The sequence below is a fragment of the Lissotriton vulgaris genome, chromosome 6 (genome assembly GCF_964263255.1).
Source record: "Lissotriton vulgaris chromosome 6, aLisVul1.2, whole genome shotgun sequence".
NCBI lineage: Eukaryota > Metazoa > Chordata > Amphibia > Caudata > Salamandridae > Lissotriton > Lissotriton vulgaris.
The window spans coordinates 509,507,372-509,521,805 of record NC_141694.1 but is presented as its reverse complement, the minus strand read 5'-3'; the positions used below and the strand labels follow the sequence as shown (position 1 = coordinate 509,521,805).

Here is a 14,434-nt window from a genome sequence, read left to right as displayed (position 1 = left end):
CAAGCTCTTTTCCAAGCCCTTGGAGATCCTTCCCAAGTTAAAAGCAAAGTACACAAAGTTCCTTTCTCCTTCCTTTGGCAGTAAGGCAACCACTGCAGGCCAATCCCCCAAGCAGCACTTCATCTTAGGAATAGTCTCTCCTCAGTTTCTTTAGGTTCCTCCTCTCAGTAAAGGGTTCTTCTTGTAGTCCAAAGTGATCTAATGTCATGGGATCAGAGTCCCAATATTTATACCCCAAAATCCTTTGTTCTCTGAGGGGAGAGGGGCCTTTGCCTAGTCCAAACCAGTTCTGAAGCACTCTGTTTACCAGACTTCTCCTTGCCTTTCACAGTGCCGGGCATGCACATCAGACACCCCCTGGAGGTGGAGCCAGCATTGTGGAAGGCAAGTACAGTCCTGGAGCACTTTGTTTACAGGACTCCTTCTCTTCTTTCAGTGTGCAGGGCAGAGACATCAGCTGCTCCCCAGGGGTTGGAGCCAGCATTGTGGAAGGTAGGCACAGCCCTATTCAAGTTTCAGGTGCAACTCCTCCCTCCCATCTAGATGCAGATCTATCTATTCACCACCTGGTGACCCAGTCTGTCTCCTGGAATTCCCCAGCCCTGTCACTCACAAAACCAAACATAGGAATACGGAACCTAGCATAAGCAGGTTTGACTGGTTAGACAAGCAAATACCTACTTTCTAAAAGTGGTATTTGCAAACACAGAATATTAAAATTAACTTTACTAAACGATGTATTTTATTATTCTGAGTTCAGGCAAACTAAACTCGAATTTCTACTATGTTCTCGGAGACAGTTAGGATTATAAAATGTAATAACCCTAACAGCCTATTCTGGCCTATGGAGTACAGGTAACCTTGCAATAGTGAAAAACGAAAATGGCTGTAATGCACTATTAGGACATGCCACACACACCAGGGCATGTAAATGTAAATGTAAATGTATAGGCATTTATATAGCGCACTACTTACCCGTAGGGTCCCAAGGCGCTTCGACCGTTGCGAAACCCTTCCTGGCTTCCCTGAGAGATGGTCCCTTAATGGGTATCTCCAGGGTGAGACCAGGCATCCCCGGCGGTCTGGAGGGGCCGTTAGTGAAGATGAGGCAAGCTAATGCCCAGAGTTGCCGAGTGTGAACGCTGATCAGAGTGGGCACCGAGGCAAGAGAATTATCGAGTCCGCTGACCCTGGTCCAGAAACCTGCCGCGCCGGGAATCGAACCTGGTCCCGGGCCGGTCTCTGCTCTCGGGTCTGCCGCCTCTAACCAGTGCACCCTGCCCTTGAGCCTACCATAGGGGTGACTGATATGAAGAAAAGGGAAGGTTTAGGGATTGACAAGTGGGTGCACTTGCCCAGTCAGCATGACAGTACCAGACTGCATGCAGGCTCTGCAATGGCAGACCCTAGACACATTTTACTAGGCTGCTTCTATGGGTGGCACAACCATTTCTACAGGCCCACCAGCAGCATTTGGATTTACACGCCCTGGGAACACTCAGTGCACTAGACTAGGGTATGACAAATAAACCAAATAGCCAAACATGGAACCACTGATTAGTATATCAATTTACAGTAGGGAGCACTTGCACTGTGGCACTGAATAGCAGTGGCACAGTGCCCAAAGCATACAACACCAGCAAAAATACATAAGGCAACAACAAAAATGGAAGGGAGACTCACGCCAATGGTGCCAAGTCTAACACTCCCCTTCTTGCTTATCTGCACTTAGACAATGGACGTTCATCAAAGAAACAAAAAATTCTAGTGAGCCCATGACAATTTCTCTTTGGACCAATGCAACCTTGTCTCCTAAAAATTATATCTGGATTGAACAGCAACAGTGAACCCATTCAACACTCCAGAGTGCTTAGAAGGTGACCTGGACGCTATACAAACTATCATAATAAAATAAACAATTTGTGAATAAAATAAAGTAAATGTGTGCAGTTTTTGTGCTTTATTAATTGAAATAATGATTCAGTGGGCTAAACTGGAACATGCTATGATCTAGGGAACCCCTTTCCCATGAACTAGAGTAGGACACCGTAGTTGTACAACGGCTGGAGGAAGAAGCCCAAATACACAAACTGACTTTTTAGCTGCTTTTTTTCTCAATATTAAAAAAAAACACAAAGAAATGTAACTTTATGTTGTGTGTACTAGACATTTCATTCTATTGAGCACCGTTTTTTACTGCTAAATTTAGCATACATTTGCATATAGGGTAAGGATTTCAGTGTCGTTTAGTAATGACTATGGAGGCTCCTGAGGGACAAATGAATTTCCGCGTGGACTTTCAAAACTAGACGTCATTTTATATTCTAATCTATATTTAAAAAACTGTCCAATTGTCATTCATTTTCAGAGGGAAGAAGCAAAATGCCCAGCTCTTCCACACTCCTGCACCTGTGCCCAAGACAGCGTGGGACCTCAAGGACCTCCCGGCCCACCAGTAAGTACACGTGATGTAGCGGGAGGGCCTGCGAGGACCTGAACATATTGCCAAGATAGTTAAAGTTTAATATTTTTGCTCCCTGAATACAAACTTGTGAAAACTGCAGTGTGCGTATGATTTCAAGGGTTGTGCACAATATCAAACAATTCTACAGTCACAAATGAGGGGTGCCCACTTTCCAAGCAGATATAGCTGCGCGATTGTTTTATAGTCATTATACTGTGGAGAGTAAATGTTCATGATTTATATGGTCCAAAACTTCTCATGGTAATACTTTTAGCACTTTAAATAGAAGGTTTAATGCAAAGTTAGTACACCTGGTAATCGTGAGGCATAGCATATTATCCAGACACACAGGCACCTTGACAGGCACTGTTTACTTTTAATTCCAGCAGAGATCTTAGCATTTTTCCACATAGTGTAAAATAACCTGGGTGGGCGGAAAACAAAAGTTCCCTGCTGTGTTTATAGAACTGGCATTTGATTTTGCACCCAGAATCACCCTTAATGTCCCCTCCCTTGGCAGTGATGAGAAGCACCTCGGATTAGGAAGTACGTCTGAGTATCTTGCCTTTTAATCACGAATTTCAACAAAATCAACACTATTTTGTGGTTTTATTTCCACCACGTCACAGATTGGGTCCTCATGGGATTCGACGTGTAGCCTAATGTCATCAGTTTCGCAGATATTTATTAACGCGTGTAACAGTTACCTTGAATTTATATAGGTCTTTGAAAAGCCACTTAATTTGGAGATTGTTAAAGCATTTTTTCTGTCTTCTTTTAGGGAGGCCCAGGAAGCAAAGGTCCCAGGGGAGAAAGAGGCAACGATGGCCTTCGTGTGAGTACCTATTTCTCTTGCTTAGTATTTTGGGGCTGTACTAGTCTAGGACGCCTTATTATATCATGTGGTCTATGCATGAATCTCATTATTTATAGCATGAACGTACTTAATTCTTAGGGTGTATCGTATGCTTGCTGCACAGATTCAAAAGGACGGGCTTATAAAGTGAAAAAAAACACTTTCAGTTTAGGGAAAAGGTAAATGATGCTTAGTGTGTATTCTGTGGTGTCAAAATTTGCATCAGTACAGCGGTAAAAATACAAGAGTAGCAATAATGGCCTTGGGTTTGGGAGCTATAAAAGTGCCATTTCAGTGATAACGGGACATGGACATTGCACATTCTGAAATTCTAAAAGCCCTTGGTATTGCCACTACAGCTGCTGATGTTATTATAGGGTTTACATCAGACAGTGAGGATTTTAGAACACTAAGGGACACAAGGGTCCATCCCTTACGTTTCTGTGCGTGTGTGCGTGTACATAAATATGTTTGTGCTACAAAATTGAGGACTTATTTTTTAGGAGCCAACCAGTATTTCTCTTTTAAACAGACCTCCCTCGCTAACAATCCCTAACAATAGGTTTTCTAGAATGTTCCTTTTAGTGTTTTCAAACGTATTGTGACACCATTCGCATCCTGGATGGCCCCTTTAAAGGGATTAGAAGACCAGCATGTGTTATTGCCTTCCACCTTTACACTCTACGATGCAATTTACACAAGCTCCAAGAGTCCTAATTTCTATTGTAAAAATTCCTCGTAAACCCATTGCCATTTTCTCAATCAATTCAGTGTATTTCATTGGTTTGTTTTTCCTTAATTGTTTTTCCTTTCGTATAGCAAACAGTTTTAATCGTTCAGTTATCCAATTCACATTAAGTCAATGCTTGTTTTGCAATACCCTACAATCAGCTCTTAATAATTCCTGATGATTAGAATTGCTAAAACATTTCAATTTTTCACAAAGATCACATTCACACACTTTTTCGTGTTCCTCGTGGCAATACACAAAGACGGCATCACGAACAAATGACCGAGTGAATGTAAAATTACTTGTGTCATTTTGATAAGTCCCAAGTTGCAAAAAGAGGAATTTGAAAATATCACTTGAGGAAACATTCTTCAGGTACATTTCACAGAATATAATGAGATTGGTTAATATTTTGGCCTAAAAGCTCCCTCATTCTTAGTTTATGGGTTTGAGCACAGCCATTGTTCTCCCCAAGACATAACGTCTGTGTGTGCTCATGTTTATTAGGGGTAATTACATGTAACACAAAAGTTATTTCAAAAGGTGTTGATCCAACGTGGTAAGTTTTTAATTTCTGTATAGTTTTGAAAATGTCTCTCCTAAGCGGATTTTGAGCTCCACTATGCACAGTAGGACGCCTGCTGCACAGGACATGGTCATGTGAGTGGTTTATGCGCATTCATCATGATGCTGGGCAGTGCCTTGCTGTTGCAATGAGCGAACATCCACAGATGTCGTGCCACATTCTTACTTGCCATGTCAGTGCAAGTTTTCACTGTGTAGATTTGCCTTGCTCATATATGCACTGGCTTTGGGTTCTCAGTCCTGGTGCATCTTATAATCAGCTGTGTTTTGAAGGGGGGAAGGGGGTAGGTCAGCAAGGCAGTATTTCAAGATTTACTTTGTGTGAGCATGAGCCTATGGTATAGAAGATATAGTATACAAGTGCTTGATAACACAACTATTAAGCCTGGAGTACTAGATGCAGCGCACATACCACACTCTTCTAAACCTTACTGACGATTTGTCTTTTTTTTCTTTCAATTTCAGGGCCCAATGGGACCTCGTGGTGAGCTAGGGTCTGCAGGTCCCCAGGGACCCCCAGGCCCACAGGGACCTAACGGACTGTCTATACCCGGAGAACCAGTACGTTTATATTAATGTGGTATTTATGATGGAATGAATGCGTAACTAAATCTTTATGTGAAGGAAGGATCATGCTTACAGGGGTTTTTGGGTTGGAAAGTCATATAAACATAAGAGTGTGGTTCAGTAGCGCACCGCGGTCTATTGTAAACAAAGCAAATGTGATGTCTTTAGTGGTTTATAGCTGCCCACAACTCTCCGTCAAGGACATAAACTTGCATGCTCTCAATTGGAACAAGACTCAATTACATGCAACTACCATCAGAACTGGATGTATAGAAATTGACGTAAAGGTTCCAAGTGCACTGATCATGCTTAACAAGTGTGTTCCATTTCCAATGTACAGCTTGTAGCAGGTCATTCTTGGTTATCAGCTTTTTCTACTTTTTGCCATGTCATTGAGACTTGGTACTGTATACCCATCCTCTTGAACGTCCGTTAGAGGTAACCTGCAAAGTGTTCTAAAGCTCATTGGAGGCAGAAGGTGTGCTGCAGTGGGGGATCAAGCCATGCAGAATCTATAGAATAAAATGTGTCGATTGTGGTAAACAGGCATAACTTATCTAGGTGGGAAGCTGTGGTGCAAAGGGTGCAGGTAGAGGACGCATCTTTGGTCCTGAACAAAGGTACTTTCACAGTACTTTGAAACCAGCCACTCTCTCAAGAAACAATCGTCATGCTCTCACAGCAGGATGGGACATTTTTGGTGAAAAAATAAACTGACCCACATGTGTGTCCCTTTGCTCCATACACGTTCGCACACAAAGAGCAGAGAAAGGAAAGTGAGTGTCATTCCTTTTTCTGCATAGTCCGTGTTCCCTCCCCATGGCATATATTTTCCTATTGAGATATTAAACGTTAAATAATGGGTGAAAGTGAGGTCGAGGGTTTGTCAGTGTGGCCACTTTTCCTTAATTTCAAAATTAATGGAATTCGGCAAATTATAGCCCACTACTTCCCAAATGGAGCCATTCTTTTTTTTCGATATTTGGGATTATGTTTTCTGCTGGGCCATTTTAGACAACGTTATTGCCCAAAACAGAGGCCAATTAGAATGCGCAAAGACCAGGATACTAGTACCAGGTAAAGCCCAGTGGGCATTAGATTAGGCCAACAAGTTCCGAGGATAGGATATGTGCCAGCGGTCTTTAACCTTTCAATTGTGTGCAGACTTTCACCCTAGCTGATGGGAGCCTTATGCTCCTTTTCCTGAAGAAAGATTGCATATATTTGGGGGCTAATTGAGGAAATTATCCAATTGAGGAAATTATCTCACTGTTCCAGCAAGATATAGGAGCCAAAATTCTATTATACGCATGAAAATTTGCTCCTGCAGGAGTTATGGAGAACAAAAATTTTTTTTAAATCATGTTATTCTCAAAGGGCGGGAAGTGTTTCTCGGTATTTATGTCTAATACACATGGTCCTCTATTGCTATAGAAAGTAGATATGGTGGTGGTTTCTGAGAGTTCTTCTGTAGGTTGTGTTTAAGTTCATTTTCATTTTGCCGCACTCTAAGGCTTTTCTCCGTAATATTTCGCTTGTGCCAAGCTTGTTGCTTACTGCTCTTCTATAATGTACCGTTTTTGTAATATGATATTTAATAAGAATCTAACTGCAAAAGGTGTAAGTTTTTCAATATAAAATGTTCAATTAAGTACAGAAGGCTCCTGGGCATTCCAGTACTAACCACTTCTTGAATGATCGATTGTAGGGACGCCAAGGGGTAAAAGGTGATGCCGGAGAACCAGGCCTGCCAGGTCGAATGGTAAGATCTTTGTGCTTTGTTTCCATTCAGCATTTTCAAATGTGGGCAGTAATAAAGAGATCTGAACATCAAAGAAACCACCAGATTAAGACAAGGCTTGCATTATCTTTTCAAGACTGTGTGAATACACAGATGCTGAGGCGATAGATGGTGGTAGGAGTTTGTATGCACACAACTGACACCAGATGGTATAAAATACACCAATACATGGCTCAAATGTTGGGTATAAAACGTGTGCATAGTCAGGGATATTGATATGGGGCATTGTAACTAGAACTTTGTTTGTTTCCTGGCAATTGCCCAGTTATCCTGGTAATGTTACTCATCTAAATAATTACGTATGGAAAACCACAAACTATAAGCATTTTTGGTCACCTTCTTAAGTCACACAAGAGTACAGCGTCATGTAATTCATCCTGAAACTTGCCTGTACAGGCGCCGAACAAGCGCAGGCTCACTAGAGCAATGGCACACATTACAAAAACCTAATTAACAAATGTTTTATGCAAGTCTTATTTTATGACCCATGGAATTGTGTATGTTTTTATTTTGTCTGCTGATTCGATTTCCCTGTATTGCTTGCGTATCCCCTCCAACATGGGCAATGGAAGCACAGCAGGTGGTGTGCAGAGCAGACATGGAAGGAAGGGAAGATAGAAAATCAGCAGCTTTCACCACCTTGCAAGTTGTGTCTCTGATCCTCACGGTCATCCCTCTGCAAGCGCTCTTAAAAAAATGAAGCAGACATGGCATTTGAGAAACATGAAAACTCCCCCTTCCCCCCGTCAGGTATTGCAGCATTTAGGGAACCTATAGCCTACTTATTCGAGGATTGACATTCCTGGCACCAGTGCACCACCTCTTTATAGTCTCACTACACCAGAGAGATGCCGCTTGCTTACAGTTTGACTGCACCAGTGTAATACCAACTTCCTACTGTCTCACTGCACTTGCACTGTACCACCTCCCTCTCTCCTACTGTAACAGTGGATACCAGCTCTTCACGATCTTTTTGAAGGATAGAGGTGTGGTTCAGGGCCCAGGGTGGCTGACTCCGGAGCATGGGGCTCACAGTTTGATCCTCGGCGCTGGCCGCAGCTCAGCCCAGCCCCAATTGACTCTATGCAATAGCTCGCTTAATCTCCCCGACGGCCCCCAGCACCTTGAGACCCTTCTGGTGATTAGTTCCAGCTTTACAAATACCGGGTTATTATAATCTCAAGATGCCAACTCCTAATAGTGGCCCTGCACAAATGTAATACCACCTCCCTGCTGTCTCACCGGACTGGTGGGGTGCAACTTCCCAACAGTCTCACTGTACTGGTGAGGTACCACCTCCCTACTTTCTCAATGCACCGGCGGGATGCCACCTCATTACAGTTGGGGTACCACCTCCCTGCAGTCTCACAGCACCTAAGCATAGATGCAATTTTCTTCTGGCGTGATGCCACGCTACTGAAGACATTGAAAGGTAATAATTTGTGGAAAAAGTACCAGCCGGGCACAAAAAGCATTTGCTCAAAGGTCACGCAGTATGCAGCATGGCTGCATTGTAATTTACACTGACACCTTTCTGACTCCGGACCTGATGCCTAAATCGCTGGACCATACTCTAATCTACATATCAGTGTGCTTCTTTTTAAGAATACTCTAGTCTACCTATCAATGTGTTTTTAGGGGTGAAATCTAGTCTACATATTAATGTGTTTTAGGTAAGTTTTAGGCTACATATACATGTGTTTTTTAGGTGAACTCTTTGTTGACATGAGTAGAATGGAATTTATCTCAATGTTGCCTATTTGCTTTTTTGTAGGGGAGCCCCGGAGTAACTGGACCACCAGGTGCAATGGGACCACCAGGAACTAGGGTGAGGTTTTCTGACACATCACACCGCCGTGCATTTGTAATTCTGCATTAAACAGGGCAGGGATGGAACAAGATGACTATTTTATTCCGAATATATGATCTTAGCTCAGTGAAACAGTGCCTTCAATACTGAAAGCAACATCTCATTGACTATAATGTGGTATCATTTTTGATGCATTGCTAGAGAGCCTAACTATAAAGAATGAAAAGAAATTGATCTACTCTACATAATTGCGTCCCCCTTCCAGCTAGTGCAAAATGAGATGTGATTAGGGATTGAGGAATGCTTTCTGTATCATATACATGTTGTAGAATATCTGCGATAGAGGAATTACGAGAAATTAGCAGCGGTTGGCATGTAGGTAGAGTAAGGGGTGGGCAAATGTGGTGTTGGTTCATGCATGCATGCAAGGTGAGTGGTGTGTGTAAATAAAAAGAAAAAAACCCACTTAGCTTGCTTGCTGTACGACCTCCGACGTCTTCTGCACTCAGTTCTCCAGTAAATTCCCTTAAGCAATCCTGAGGCTGCAACCATGCTGGTAACCAGGATGAGAGAAGCACCAGGATTGGAGGGAGTAGCCTCTCTCAAGAGCGCATGCAGACATATGCGTTCTCTAACCCAACTGTGTTACAGCTGGGTTAGAGGAGTTTAAAATGTGCATGTCTGGCTGGCTGTAGCAAGATGGCCGTCCAAAAGGACATGCACACTTTAAGCCGAAGTGCCCAGTTCCCTGCTGCCACTCAGCAGCAATAGCCCCACCCCGTGCCGGAACTCAGTTCAGGGCGGGACGGTGGAAAATAAAATGGTAATTAACTTTATTACCATTTTATTTTTCATCCTGGGGGCATTTTGGGCAGTGTGGTGATGCTCCTCCATCCTAATAGAGTAGCCGCTCCTGCAAGAAAGAGAGGGAGAGACACAGACAGGCTGAGAGAGAAATGGAGGGATTATCAGACAAATGTTGTGGGAGCTAGTCACAAAAGTAAAAGCAAAGATTATTAAATGGATGTTGTGGGAGCTATTCACAAAAGTATTTTGGAGTGTGTAATGAAGTACTCCTGTTGAACAGTTTTATGTATTCTTGTATGCCTTAGTGAATTGGCCCCAATAGGTGTGCATGGGGAATATTCAGCGACTATTCATATATATAATTAGAACACATTAAAAGAACTGTGCTCTGCTTGTAGTTTTACTTATAAGGAGTTGTTTCAGGGTTGAATCATCAAGGCTTGTAAGAGTATGTAAAAGAGTACTTATGTGGTACTACTTTCCACACTCATAAATGCTTTTGTGAATCAGCCCCTAAAATATGTAGATAGATAGATAGATAGATGGATAGATAGATGGATAGATGGATAGATAGATAGATAGATAGATAGATAGATAGATAGATAGATAGATAGATAGATAGATACGTAGATAGATATATAGATAGATACGTAGATAGATAGATAGATACGTAGATAGATACGTAGATAGATACTCTAAATAAACTAAAGTCAGCAAAAGATTCTGAAGATTTGAGAGAGAGATTTTGAGGGGTGGTGGTTGGGGGGAGGGGTTTGCAGCATTGCTCAACTCTTTAATGAATCTGCCAGGAAATGCCAATTTTGAAATCCTATCTCAGATACATAGAAATACGTATAATTTTCTTTCAACAATAAAAAAACCGGCAGATGTTCATCACGAAGAGGCACGTTGCATTCCACTACACAACAAAACCTGCGAGCAAGTGTTTCCTCTCCGGTTTTAAGTGAACCTAGCTTTGCCCTAATCACATACAGACTGGCTTTTCTCGTGTTATAAAACAGCACTCTTTGCAGTTTTCAAAGGCCGTGCAAGGTGTGCCTTTCATCCTGAAAGATCTGGGGTTCAATGTAATGTCATTATTTGAGTAACCTCTATATGATCTACTTCTTGTTTTCTCGTGGTCTGCTTAAGTTTATTCTCTTTTAGTGATGTGAAGAGAAGGGACATACCTTAGGAAGGCAAGAGCAAAATGTGAAATCCTATCCTCCCAGCTTAGTGCATGTATACACCGTGCTTTGGCAAGAGCTCGCTGCAGCCAGTTACTCCTTGTTTGGCATGGCTTCACGAAGAGCACTTGCAGATGTTTGGATACATTTCTCTTAGTAACTCAATTCCCGTCCCCTTTGACACAAGTTCTCTTCTCTAAAATGTTTATGTTCAGTTGCAGTTTGTGGTGGTGTTCTCATTAGGCAAACGGGTGGTAGCGGAAATGAGGTGAGGCACAGTGGACAATTTAGGGAAATGGGGCGACCAAATTCTGGAGGTCCAGTAGGGTGAGTAGTGAATAACATAATTTAAAAGTGGAGGGTAAACTTCAATGAGTAATATGAATCATAGAAGGAAGTGCAAGGTGGAAGTAAGTTCACATTGACGAGGTTTAGAGTAAGGGTGGGCCTAGTGGGGCTACTCGAAGCTACGGGAAGTGGGCGAGAAACTACGCCCACCTACGCACTTCGCGTAGCCACACTACGCGCCACCCGCCTCCCTCCCGCCCTCCCTAAATGCTTCTATTAGCTTAAAAATTTATTATAAACCACTTACCTTGTCCGCCGCTGCGTCCCCGGGGCTCCCTCTCGTCATTGTGCCGCCGTCGCCGCCGTCTTGGATACTAATGCGCATGCGGGGCTGCCCGCGCATGCGCATTAGTATCCGTGACGGCGGCGGATGACGAGATGGAGCCCTGGGGACGCAGCGGACAAGGTAAGTGGTTTTATAATTAATTTTTAAGGTAATTGAAGCATTTTGGGAGGGCGGGAGCGAGGCGGGTGGCGGGCAACTTCGCTACGCCCACGGAGTGGGCGTAGTGTTGCCTGCTACGCCTACTTCGCAAAAGGCGAAGCAGGCAACACTACGCTCACTCCGTGGGCGTAGCGAAGTAGTTCGCCCAGGGTTAGTTTAGAGGAACGCAAAGCCCTTGATCCCACAAACCAGATAGGAGAGAGTGGATTGCGGGGAGAATCCTGAATGCATTTTTGAGATATACAGTGATCACAGCCTATTTGTACAAAGATTTGAGCATATACCACCTGAGAGATTGAGGCTTATGCAAGCGGGACAGATTGGCAATGATTTGAAGGCATTATGCTTCTGTCTCTGGTTTACCCTGGGAAAAGTGGGGCCTCGTTCAGGGTAGTGAGTATGATTGACACAAGACTAGTAATAGTAGACAAGTAAGAGAAGGTGGTTGATGCCCTTTTTTTGTAATAATAGACAAGTAAGAGAAGGTGGTGGATACCCTGTTTTTGTAATAGTAGACAAGTAAGACAAGGTGGCGGATACCCTGTTTTTGTGTGATATGAATTGTGTACTCATGCATTAGACTGTAATGGTGTTGGCCTGTGACATGTAACAGTATGGTTGTCGAGAAGCGTTAACTTTACTGTAACAATCAGTAGTGATGCAATCTGGTAATGACGTAGTTGAGGGGCGTATGAAGTTTCCTCTGTCTGTTATCTGCATTACATGCATGAAGATTGCATTCACTCCAATGAGTCAACTCCATTAAGAATTCCAGTTTTCTCTATAGATGTTTAGGGGATATGGTGCACTGGTTAAAGTTGTGGATAAGAGGGTTGGTCCTGGCAGAGCAGTTAGTATATCATAGTTAAATGGCTGCACGGAGAAGTGGAATATTTTGAGTAGAATGAGGCTGATGATGCAAAAGAAAGATGGAAAACGTAATAATAAATACGTGTAGATAACAGTATGGCAGATGATAGCAGGAAACAATGAACGTAAAATGATCACTAGGTTGGAGTGTATAAGATCTAGAGGCTGAGGAGCAGCCTGTAAAACAAGGAGGCATGAACCGAACTGTGTCACCACTATTGGACACGTGAAGAGTGAAGAACAGGTGCTGAAGTCAGAGCATGATATACCTGTAGTGAAATCAAGGGTAAGGCTTATCTCATGTATAACAAATAGCACCCACTGTGGGACAGAAGATAGGGATGCGTGTTTAGATGACAGGTTGATGCTGGAGCAGAAGGTTGAAAAATGTACCAGTTGGGTCTTGTGTAAGTGCACTGTGAAGATCAGGAATATAATTAGGGTTTAGGTCATATCACAACATTATGGAGATATTGTAGATGGATGAATGGCGATGTTATGACCAGATAAAATACACACCTGTGGAATCTAATCTGTCATCTTTGATCCCTCTAAAATCCTCCACTTCTCTGAGGACATCTTCGATGGTTCAGTACCAAGTCCTGTATGATCCACCAACCATTCTAGTCTATACTGACAGTTTTTCCAACCCTTCCTTTAAACTATTTCGGCTGAGTGACGCATATGTTTCTATTTCTTCTTTTCTTTTTCAATTTTATTTATGTCTGATGAGTGTCACTCATCAGTACGGTATTTAGTAGCCACCACACTGCCTCATGCTTATCCCCACAGAAATTCCTTACATTCCAACAGTATGGTTACTACTTTTACATTATGTGTCTTATTCACCTCTGTTCTCTAACAAAGAATACTTCACCTTAGCGATTAACTGAAATTAATTTATTTTCTTTTATTTATCAGCTTATTGTGAAGCATAATGTAACAATATGTGACTACTCTTTATTAATGACCAATCTTTTACAGACCATATTTTCTTATACATCAATTGTGAATGTTACCTTTGGTTGATCACGCCCATTATCAGTTGTCCTCTCCCCAAGTCAAAAGTATTTTACTACAGTCATTCTCTAACATCTCTCTCATGTTTCGCTTCTGTGTTCCTTGCACATTCCAACACTTTGCTACTTTAAGCGCTCCTTTCCAAAGTAGCAATGTTGCTTCGTCTTCTGTTAATGATATCTCTTTAATTGTTGTCCATTCTCATGCTTTACATTCTCAGGATCTTTCTTTACTTAACTCATGTATGTACATTTCCACAGTTGATCGTCTCACACTCCCCTTTATTGGTACACTGCTCTTTGTATAATTCACTAAATCTCCGCCCAGTTGGAAGGACATTTACAACAGGTGGTAGTGTAGAACAAAAAAAACAACACTGATTGTTGTGATATGACGGAGGCAGTTATTTCCTGGGAAAGCAATATTTTGCAGAGCGAGAAGAACATCTGCTAAGGGAAAGTCGTATGGACATGTAACAGAATAAAAATGGAGGTAGAAGCTTATGGGAATTTAGAGAGAGTCAAGGGTAGCAGTGAGAATATGATTGCAACACAATTAAGTTATTATCGTTTGAAGAAAACAACAGGATTGACCCATTGGCTTTGCCAATGCTTGTCATGAAAATATGAAAAGTACTGTCTGCCTTATTCGCCTATTTTTTGCAGGGCATGTTCTGTTGGTTTCCAGTCTGCTTCTAGCAGAGTGTGATGGCTAGTGTGTAAGTGGTGTCAGGAGGTTCAGGATGTTACTCTGTGACGGGCATGACAGTGCTCTAGGTAATGGGTGAGTGCTAGTCTGTGAGGGATGTCGGAGCGAAGTGTTTTCATTTGGGTAGAATTGTTACTTTGGGGGTATACAAACACTTTCTTTTGTTCTACTCTGAGAGATGTACGATGGCTGTTGGAAGTGTGAGGCTTCTAGTCTGACGGATGTCACAGTGATGT

The 14,434-nt window shown here is 42.5% G+C and overlaps 1 protein-coding gene across 2 annotated transcripts in view; it reads left to right on the top strand.

Moving 5' to 3' along the window:
• The window catches only part of COL12A1 (collagen type XII alpha 1 chain), a 358,581-nt gene that overhangs the window by 311,234 nt on the left and 32,913 nt on the right, over positions 1-14,434 (top strand). For both annotated transcript variants that reach the window (XM_086926511.1, XM_086926512.1), the window contains 5 exons: positions 2,369-2,455; positions 3,246-3,299; positions 5,101-5,196; positions 6,911-6,964; positions 8,778-8,831. In XM_086926511.1, coding sequence (XP_086782637.1) covers positions 2,369-2,455; positions 3,246-3,299; positions 5,101-5,196; positions 6,911-6,964; positions 8,778-8,831 — 345 coding nt within the window. The remainder of the gene's footprint in view (positions 1-2,368; positions 2,456-3,245; positions 3,300-5,100; positions 5,197-6,910; positions 6,965-8,777; positions 8,832-14,434) is intronic.